The sequence below is a fragment of the Ctenocephalides felis genome, unplaced genomic scaffold (genome assembly GCF_003426905.1).
Source record: "Ctenocephalides felis isolate EL2017-DRISC unplaced genomic scaffold, ASM342690v1 CF-g0.4_SCAFFOLD_03570, whole genome shotgun sequence".
NCBI lineage: Eukaryota > Metazoa > Arthropoda > Insecta > Siphonaptera > Pulicidae > Ctenocephalides > Ctenocephalides felis.
In genome coordinates this window covers 27,397,506-27,408,620 of record NW_020539724.1, presented here as the reverse complement: position 1 = coordinate 27,408,620, position 11,115 = coordinate 27,397,506, and the positions used below count along the sequence as shown (strand labels likewise).

At 35.7% G+C, this 11,115-nt stretch overlaps 1 protein-coding gene across 1 annotated transcript; it reads right to left on the bottom strand.

Annotated features, from left to right (window-relative positions):
* Nucleotides 1-9,690: 9,690 nt before the first annotated feature.
* LOC113383699 lies at nt 9,691-10,089 on the bottom strand. The gene has a single exon (XM_026621949.1). The coding sequence runs from the start codon at nt 10,087-10,089 to the stop codon at nt 9,691-9,693; it is 399 nt and encodes a 132-aa protein (XP_026477734.1).
* Nucleotides 10,090-11,115: the final 1,026 nt, after the last annotated feature.

Below are 11,115 nucleotides of genomic sequence, written 5' to 3'. Positions count from 1 at the left end.
TTTCTGCTGCCTGATTTGCTGGAAGGCCGTCTGCTGGTTTCTTTGTTGCCGTGATCAGTCTCTGCGCGATGCTGTTGTGTCTCCTTGTGGTGGCGCTCAGGTGCGTCTTGCAGTGGTTAATGACGTGCGGCAGGGTATCGTCGTGTTGTCCACATCTTCTGCAACGCTTGTCGCCGCTGCCGAATGGACGATTCCCGTTCAGTGGTAGAACGTTGAGCCGCGCTCGATGAATGAATTTCTACTCGGCGAATCTGGTGAAGTTTCCCTGCCTGATGAAGTGGTTTGATGCAGAGTTCTGCGGCGTTACTTCGAACACTTTTCCCTGGTCCGGTTTTTTAACTAGTTTCCGCTTGTAGAAACGGCGTGCTCCTTCTCGGAGGCTCGTCTCTGCATTCTCCCTGCTCACTGGTGCGACGTCGACGGTTAGCTCGCCCAATCCCAGATGCAGGTTGATCTTGGGTTTCAGTCGCCGCACTGCCGTCCTGAGCCTCGACCACGTCGTCGTAATGTCGTTCACTGGTTTTCCACGATCGCCACTCGATATGAAGTATATGAAGCCGACGATCTCCTCCGTGCTTGGCTCGTGTCCTACTCGTTTCCTTACGACGTCTGCTAGCGCTGCTTGGCTAAGGTCTGTTATGGTCTGGTCCTTTGATGTCAGCTGTTGGTGGGCGTGTACAACTTGTCCTATATCTGCTAACTCCGTTGCTGGTAGGATGTTGAAGCCTCCTTCCTTGTAACTTAGATATAGGATTTCGACGCTGGCTCTCTGCAGCAGGTGGGCCCATTTCTTGACGCTCCTTTTTATCTGCTTGTCGAAACTGTGCAGGATCGTTTCCCATTCTTCAGATAAAATTCCACCTGCAGCACGATGAAGGTGTTGACTGCGTCGATCTTCTGCCATGGCGCCAGCAGCGAGTCGTTGACCTTGGATAGGTGCTGCTGCATCTGCTCTAGTACGTCTTCTTCTGACAAAAACGTGGAAAATCCGGTCGGGATGCCTAACTGCTCGTACCACTCCTCCTGCGAAAGTGCTCTCAGGTTCTCTGCTCCCAGCTTGAAGATCGTTCCGATAGCGCTGCGTCGTCGTCCATCCACGTGCTGCGTCGCGCACTTCCTGGCGTTGAATTGCAGCCCAAACCAGGCAGCGATTGTCTCCGTCGTGTTCAGCAGTCGATGTAGTCCCTCTCTGTCAGTACTGATGATGGTCAGGTCGTCAGCATACGCCAGGACATTGAACTTCTGTCCCTCCAGTTCGCAGTAGTCGGCCGTCCTGGCCGCGCGTGTGGCAGCGGTTCCAGCCATATATAAGTAAACATAAATAGATCGCTATCTGAGGCCATTTGACATTACCTCCATTTTAATATTTTTAGCGATCTAAAGGAGGCAGCACTTGTTCAGTATATAAATCAACCGCTGGTATTATTCTTAGATATGGTTCGCATACGTAATTCAAAATAAGAAAACCTAAATAATTTCTTATATTGGAAATGAGAAAAAAATATACGAAGTACAAAATATATTTTCAAATATATCACAAACATTTTTACATAACAATTAAAATTTTTATAAATGTAATAATCAATATATACACAATAATAAGTATTATAATTTTACAATTATAAGTAACTAGAAAAAGTATTCACAATGGTATGATAAATTTACAAGGAACGATCAATATGAATTACTTAATGATCAATAATATTTAACAACTAAACAGAGATTGCGTAGAAGCATTTACAATAAAATGTTAAACTTAAAAGGAACAATCAATATAAATTACTGAATGATCAGAATATATAACAACTACACAGAAATATTGTAAAAATTTTCATAAGTATAATTAATTTACACGAACTGACTAATATTAATTTCTTAATGACTAATAGCAATATATCAAAAAGAGAAAAGTATAGAGTCTAAGTATGTAGTATATAGAGTATATACTATAGATAATGGAATAGTATAATTAGAAGAAATGACAAATAATGAACAAATTTAAAAAGTTAAATCCTACAGACATAAAATATATATATTGATATCAAAATTTATAGAAAACTAAATTCCAAGAATTAAAATTTATTTATGAGTAATTCTTCTTTAACATTAACTTTGCATTTGATAGTTATTTTGCTTTCCAATCAATCATTAATAAAGTTGCATTCTACAAAATCTTGAAATTCTTATGATTCGATTGTGTCAATAGAACAGTGCAGCAGTCCTTTCGGCTGGAATGTTAAGAATATTTCTGAGCATTTTATACTCTGTTGCAATTTATACCTTAAATTATTGCATTGTTTGTCTATCCTTCTTAACTCCCTCAACATATAATGGATGCGTCATACATTTTACATGCCATTTTAGTCATTACATTCTGCTGCAATTTGTGAATATCTAATAAACATAACATGTTGTAATGTAATATCAAGTCGTAATAGCAAATGGTATTAAAATATTCAGAATTATTATTACCCTTTCCACTAGAATTGCAGAGTGTTCTCCTGGGCATATATCAGATTGTCTTTCTCTTATTATATCAATGTGAACTATAGACATGAGAACTATTCTATGAAATATAATTGGACATTTCTAATTTGTTCACTTCACAAAGCCGGAAAGAAGTGCATTTTTATATTATTTCTGAAGTTACCACAAGTTGGTGCGTTACATTTTTCCATATTAAATTTCACATAAATGCTTACTTCAATACAATTAATTACAGAAACAACAACATCGAACCACAAACTTTGATACAAAATGGCGATGGCGAGAAAATCTAAGCGAGTAATTTTGACGTTTTTTGAAACTAGTAGCGACATCTTTTTTTCGCTAAAAATAGTAGTCCTTTCCAAAACAGGGTAATATACATCTGTTCGGAGATAACTCCCCATGGTTCCAGCGTAATGTTGAACACGATCGGAGAGAGAAAGCACTGCCTGTTTTACACCAGCTCGAACGGGGATCTCGTCGGTTACTCCGTGCTCGCTGCGTACTCTTGTGCACGATCCCCTGTATAACCTGCGAATTACGGCGATGGAGTCGGCGTGGAGACCTGTCCATTCAAGGGCGTTGGATATCGCCGCATGCGGATTGGGGCCGAATGCGTTTCTCAAGTTTAACCATGCTATGGCGGCTTATTTCTGCTTCCTCCTTGCGTCCTGGATAATTGACTACAGCGTAAAGTTATGCTCTGCGCATCCGTCGTACTGCATGAAGCCCTGCGACGGTGAGATGCGGTCGTTCTTGATGTGCACCACTTGAAGAATCTGCTCAAGATCACCGATGCATAGAGCTTTTTCCCAGTGTGTTTGACAGCGCTATCGGTCTCCAGTTGTTTATGTTTCTGGGGTCTCTGTTTTTTGGGATGAGGATGGTGCTAGATTCGTCCCAGTTCCTCGGCACGTGCTGTAGCTCGCGGACTGCGTTGAAAACAGCAGTACAGATGTGTCATCCTCGATCGTACCGGTTTCATACGCCGTAGCAAAGTTCGTCTGGTCCCAGTGCCCTGTTCTTGCTCCGCTGTAGCCGCTGCCATACTTCCTCCGGGGTGAACTTGGCGCTGAGTGGATCGTTCATTGCGACCGGTGCAGGTGTTGGTGCCTCAGCTGGGCTTTCTGTAACAGCATGTTTCTTCTCCTTGTAAAGTTCTATAAAGTGGTCTTGTATAGTCCGCGTTGGAATCCTGCAGCCTCTGCCTCCATGTTCCTCTGCGATGTCTCTTTAGGTTCTCTTTTTGTCGCTCCGGTACAGCTTCTGGATGCGTGTTGCCCTTGTGACGTCCTGCTCGGCATTCGTTGCTCTCGGCCTGCGGTTGAAGTTATTCCTCTTCTCGGAGCCCGTTCCGGCGGTCTCATGGTCTTCTGTTGCAGTCTGCTTACGAGCGCTGATATTTCTCGCTCCAGATTCTCGCTACAGGTGACCACTTGCAGCCTGAGGACGAACTCCTCCTGTAGTTTGCTCAGTGTCGGCAATTCCTCTTATAGGAGAGCCGCTGCTGCCGCCTCCGCTGCTTCTGCTACTTCTGCTGCTGCTACTGCCTCCGTTGCTGCTATGGCCTCAGCTGCTGCTAAGGCCTTCGCTGCTGCTACTGCTTCCACTGCTGCTGGCAACTCCTCACGCGTTCTCTGGATTTGGATCCTCCGCACGCGTTGTTCTGTTGTTCTCCTTACCGGCCGGTTGTCGCTGCACTCCGTTGACCTTTTTATGTGTGCTGTTGCACCCTTCAGTGTAGTGCGGACATCTTCGCGGTGGCTGCACCGAAACTTCATAATCATACCTCGGTTGTGCTCCCTCCTTACATGCTTGAGCAGGTCATTTCCGTCTTGTACTGCCGCGGTACAGGTAGGCAGGGCTCGCAGTTGAACGGCGGCACGAGCGGTACATCCAGCACAGTATAGGTCGTCTCGGTCTCCTCCAAACTTCCTTGTCCAGCAGATGAGCGTTCTCCGGCTTCCGCGGCGTCCATCATGGCCGGTAATCTCCGAACAAATGAAGATTACCGTGTTTTGAAATGGATTGGTATTTGAATAGTTCGAAGGATGGCGCTACGATTTCCAATTTCATTGACCTAGCAGCTGGCTTGTTGATCTACATTATTGATTTGATCGGCCATCTTCTATAAGTTGTCAAGTTGTCATCGCGTATTGTAGTTGAGATTTTCTGTGATTGTTTATATATAATTATGTTCTGGTGAAAAAAGTATTTTTCATTTATTATTAAGTTAAAATGATAAAGTGTTATGTGCCAAATTGTTATAACCCCAAATATAATAAAAAAATGCATGTCTTTCCGGCATCTAATTATCAGGTATGTATATAATGATGCATTATGCATATAATGAATATGTATCATCACAATACTATTAAAATATATATATATATATATATATATATATATATATATGTATATATATATAGGGTCATTCTTTTACAAACCGGACACTAATTAACCTTGACATTTTAGAATTGCTGAAAATTTGTTTACAGATACTATTGATAAAATCATTTGACACGTATTTCAGAATTTTGCTGAAAAAAATTTTTTACGTAAATATTTACGATTGAAATATGGATTTTTTGCTCAATTTCTATGAACATCATCTGCGGTAAATTAATTATCTCCGGATGTGCTGATCCGATCAGTATTATTTTTTTTTATTACACTCATATTGAAGTGAACTTTGTAATGATTAAAAAATTTTTTTTTGTTTTTGCAATTTTCTTAACAATAACAACCCTTAAACATTTACAAAGGTTTTACTCGGCCTTTACCCGAATTGAATCGATCCAAAAAAAACATATTTTTTCTTTTTTTCTCTGCAACAATACTCTTTTTACAATTTGTTGGAGGTTTTGTTACATCGAAAGATATTAAATATTTTCAAGCGCGAGCCGCGCCTTTCACGTCGTGGACCTCAAAGACTTGTACTCATTTGTCACTTTCGAATGACAATTTTATTGTTTTTCGGTTGAAAAATATTTTATAATTTCGCTTCTGGCGAAAAATGAACATATAGCCGAAAAAAAACATTAGGGGAGAGCGGAGCTTAAAAGTTCGTGGGTAAAAAGATCCACTGCCAATATCTCAAAAACAAGTAAAGTTAGAAATTTTTTAACAACAATATTTGAATGTAGAGGAATATTTAAGTTGGCTTCAACCCTTTTTGATATAATCTCTATTAAATCTTACATGTGGGTGGGGTAAACAGAGTCAACCACACCTTCATACTGGCCTAGGTGTAAATAATAAGGAAATAGTAAATAAAAAATTAAATTAAGTTCGAAAAAAGCTATTTTACAATATATATATATATATGATATATATATATATATATATATATATATATATATATATATATATATATATATATATAATTATATATAAATTAATAGTAAATTAACTCTGCTGATAAATATTTCTGACAAAGCATCAGATCAAAGGTATATCTGGTATTTTCTTTATAAAAATATACGAATGAAATTTTTATTTAACATTGGCTATATAATTTAGCTATTATTACGTAAAATTCTATTAAAATTAAAAATAAGTCGATCCCTTTTTAGCCAGGCTATGGAGTAAAGACGGAAAATGACGAATTTAAAAAAAGTGGCTGAAAAACATTTTTTTATTATTAGAAAAATCTAACTAAACAATCCGTCTACACTCAAATATTGTTGTTAGAAAATTTCTAATTTTACTTGTTTTTGAGATATTGGCAGTGGATCTTTTTACCCACGAACTTTTAAGCTCCGCTCTCCCCTAATGTTTTTTTTCGACTATATGTTCATTTTTCGCCAGAAGCGAAATTATAAAATATTTTTCAACCGAAAAACAATAAAATTGTCATTCGAAAGTGACAAATGAGTACAAGTCTTTGAGGTCCACGGCGTGAAAAGCGCGGCTCGCGCTTGAAAATATTTAATATCTTTCGATGTAACAAAACCTCCAACAAATTGTAAAAAGAGTTTTGTTGCAGAGAAAAAAAGAAAAAATATGTTTTTTTTTGGATCGATTCAATTCGGGTAAAGGCCGAGTAAAACCTTTGTAAATGTTTAAGGGTTGTTATTGTTAAGAAAATTGCAAAAACAAAAAAAAAATTTTTAATCATTACAAAGTTCACTTCAATATGAGTGTAATAAAAAAAAATAATACTGATCGGATCAGCACATCCGGAGATAATTAATTTACCGCAGATGATGTTCATAGAAATTGAGCAAAAAATCCATATTTCAATCGTAAATATTTACGTAAAAAATTTTTTTTCAGCAAAATCCTGAAATACGTGTCAAATGATTTTATCAATAGTATCTGTAAACAAATTTTCAGACAATTCTAAAATGTCAAGGTTAATTAGTGTCCGGTTTGTAAAAGAATGACCCATATATATTTGTGTAAATATATATTATATATTTATTTGTGTGTAAAAATTTGTGTGTAAAAAGATGCTTTCAATTTGGATGCAGAGGGCGAATAATCTTTTAATGGATGACCTAACTCTTCGGTTTGTGGCACAAATCAACGATAATTTGAAATCGAAACCAAATAGAAGTGTCTCCTTTGCGGCAATAACAAAATAGTTTTCAAGTCACTGGAGAATGCTCTGATACAGAACCAGAAGAAAAATCTGCAACTCCAAGGACAAAGCCAAGTAATTATAACTCTAAATACTTCAATAACATTTGCAAAAAATATTATTAAATGAATCTTATGTTCTTAGGAGATGGAAGCCTAAATACCTTGAAAAAGATTTTTGCAGCACCTCGAAGATTGTGAAGTGCAGGTTAAAAGTCACCTATTCTGACACCAGTTTTCCGAAAAAGTATTTTTTCATACTAATTGCAGCAAAAATATTTAATATGATAATTACAATATGTACCTTCAATTAATATGATATAACAATATATTCAATAGAAGTCCTTGATGGTAGCTGCAAATTGCCGCAGAATGCAATGATAAGGCGTAGGAGTGCCTTAACACCCAGAAGATGTATGATACATCAAATTTTGTTTCGGGATTAAAATTCAATGCAATAATTTAAAGGATAAATTCCAACAGAGTACTCGTATACAATGTTCTGAGAAGTTTTCAAATATTCCGGAAACTTAAAATGTAAGGGCAAGAATTTTGATAATGTCTCAATTAAGAGAGCATACTCAAAGACCAGGCAGTTTATAAAGCGCAAGGGTTTAGTTATAGTTTTAACTAAACCTCCTTGCAATAAAAACTGGATTAAAACGATAGATAGATTTGAGCTACAATTGGTATAAATTAAAAGTAGTTCAGGGTTTTGGTTTCTTACGTTTAAAAACACTTATACAGAAACTATTCAAAGATTTCGTCAAATATAACTTTATTAATGATTGATTAGATAGCAAAATAACTATTAAATGGAGAGATATTAAACAAGAATGTCTCGTAAATGAATTTTAATCCTAGGAATTTAGTTTTATCTCAATTTGGATATCAATATATATTTTGTTTTTAGGATTATTTTGTTTAGAAAGTATTATTTTTTAAAAATGTGCTGTTCTTTTTATCCTTTTAAATTATTGCATTACTTGTCATTCCTTCTAAATTTGTCATTACATCATCAATACTCCTGCGCTTTTTACTTCTTAGTTTTTAAGTTTTTAATATAGGGGCCGTTCAAGTATTACGTAAGCACTATAGGGGGGCGGGGGGGTTATTGATTTGCTTATTTTGGGTAAGAACTTTTGCTTACTTTTGATGACAAAGGGGAGGGGGGGGGTAAATAATTGTAATAAATCTGCTTACGTAATACTTCAACGATCCCATATTATTATTAGTCATTAAGAAATTAATATGAATGAGTTATTTCTAGAATATTAATAGAATAAGTACTTTAAAAATATGTCTGTAATATACTTTAATTAATAGTAGTCAGTTATTTCTGTTTAGTTTATAATTCTTCAAAAATATGTCTGTGATATATTTGAAAATATATTTTGTATTTCGTATGTTTTGTTCTTATTTCAAATAATAATTTTTTTCAGATTTTTGGGCTGTATTGATTTTATGTACAAATGTAGAAGTAATACCAGGGGTTAATTTACATACTGTATGTACATGTGCTGCCATGTAGTGATCTATTCGTAAATTAAAATGAGTGTAACGTCAAATGGCCCGAGATACCGATCTATTTATGCTTATTTATCTATGGCGTCCATTGTGTGTTCCTACTCGTTCTATCCCGGGGTGAGCATTCTAGTCGATCCTCAATCGCACGGTGAGCGTTCTCGGCATTCTTCTATCCTTCGGTCAGCGTAACCGGTAGTCCAAAGCACAGACGGTCTCGTGCACAGGTTCAGGTCGGGTCTAGGGATCCGTCCCCTTCTCAGTTATATATATATATATATATATATATATATATATATATATACACTAGCTGACCCGGCAAACGTTGTTTTGCCATCAAAAATATTTTGCCGCTTCTCAGAAGTTCTTGTAATTTGAAAATGGATTAAAATTTGAATGTGAAAGATCAATACTATTGATCAATTTTTTTAAATTTATATTAATAAATAAAAAAAAGTTTAGAATAAATATACAGAATTTATAATAAATAATCAAGTGATAATTTTACTTATAAACGTAGTTAAGTTTGTTGTGAGGCTTATTAAGTACCTTTAACAATTGAAATTACTAATTTAAATTATTATTAATCAAAATACACTTTTAAATGATTCTCATTATAATTACATATATAACATTCTAAGCAAATTTGCTAATAAATAAAACACCACTTAAACTACTTTCAACATACATATATTTAATGAACACCATTGTTCAAACATAAAATTAAGTGCATAATGTTACCCTAAAAATAAATTTGTAAATATATAAAATATACACATTCTTATAAATAATAACATTTATTCATTTAATAAACATATACATTCAATACAAATAATATATCACTTTACATTCATTATTCTAATTTCAATTATTTACACATTACAAATCTAACATTACCATCAATTAATGTTTTTATAAATCTAATCTAAAACTAATTGATGTACAAAATTTTCGACCAAACCCTCTTTGGCCAACACAAATAATTTTTTTGGTGATCCCACACGTGAGCATGCCACATATAATTTTCCGTGGGAAAAGCATTGATTCTCTAAATCGAGTCCACAGACATTGCTTGTCCCTGAGCCTTGTTGATTGTCATTGCAAATGCCAAAATCTCCAATACAATTGTAATCTTTTGAATGGTATTGTAAAATCTGAGGGTATCATAGGAATCTGTGGCAAAAGAACCACTTCTCCTTTAAACTTTCCTGTCAAAATTGTTGCTTCTATTATATTGCCCGTTATCCTCTTTATGACCAAACGTGTACCGTTGCATAACTTCGGCGGATTCAAATTACGCATCAGAGTAATTGGTGAACCGATCTTTAACCGTAGATCATGTGGAGGCATCCCAGGTACATCTATTGAATATAAAAACTCTGTTGGATAGTTCACACTTTCATTATCATCCACAACTATGTCTATCGATTTAAAAGACATGACATCGCCAGGTATTAACTGTTGTATTCTGAAATTAATGTCGTCTACGTCCATATTCCTTGCTGCTAATATCGCCCTTCCTCTCAGCCAGTCATGATTCAAATAATTTATTCGTATATTCTGATAAATATTATTAATCAACTCATTTTTTTTTCCTGATAAATTGTGCAGACATCTTCTTTCAGTTTAATTCTATATTTGTTTCCGTTCGTACTTTGCCATTTCCTATAGCAAACAGTTGTTCTGAAAACATTTGTGCTGGCGGATCTTGCTCCAATCGCACACGCATGTTTATCGTCAATTTAAAATTTTCAACACTTTGCCACAAAAAGGATTGCTTCAAGTTGATCGAGGTATGACTGGTAAGATCTGTCTGAAGTCACCTGACAAAAGTAAGAAAGCACCACCGAAAATCTGATCGTTGCCTTTCAAATCTTGCAAAGTTCTATGTAATGCTTCCAAAGAGTATTTATGTGCCATTGTGCACTCATCCCAAATGATGATTACACTGTTTTTCAATGCTACTGCTATTCCACTATTCATTTTTATATTACATGTGACTTTCTCTTTATTGTGTATATCTAATGGCAGTTTGAATGTGGAGTGTGCTGTTCGTCCTCCTTCCAGCAAAGTAGCCGCAATACCAGATGATGCTACTGCCAATGCTATTTTTTTACAATCTTACTTTTGCAAGAATCAATGATATGACAAACGTCTTGCCTGTTCCTCCTGGCGCGTCCAAGACAAAGAAACCCCCCTGTTCTGCAGCAACGGTCAGCATAACCCTATCGTAAAAAAGCTTATGTTCTTCTGTCAGTAACTTCTCATTGTTTTCTATAACGCTTGTTAAATTTTCACAGTCATAATTTTTCTCTTTCTAAATCAATACCATACTCTATATTTATAGTTCAAGATTTAAATATAAATAAATTCTATATATTATGTGCAAATAAATACGGACACATATTTTGCCTACAGCAATTTTTAAAAATATACTTTTGTATTTTATGAATAAAGGGTATAGTTTTGTGTCATTTTATAACTATGGTCTCATAAAATTTCCAATATATCTAGGTAAAA

What these genes read in the sequence shown, in the direction of transcription:
- LOC113383699 (XM_026621949.1), bottom strand. Translation starts at nt 10,089, where the DNA reads ATGGACGTAGACGACATTAATTTCAGAATACAACAGTTAATACCTGGC.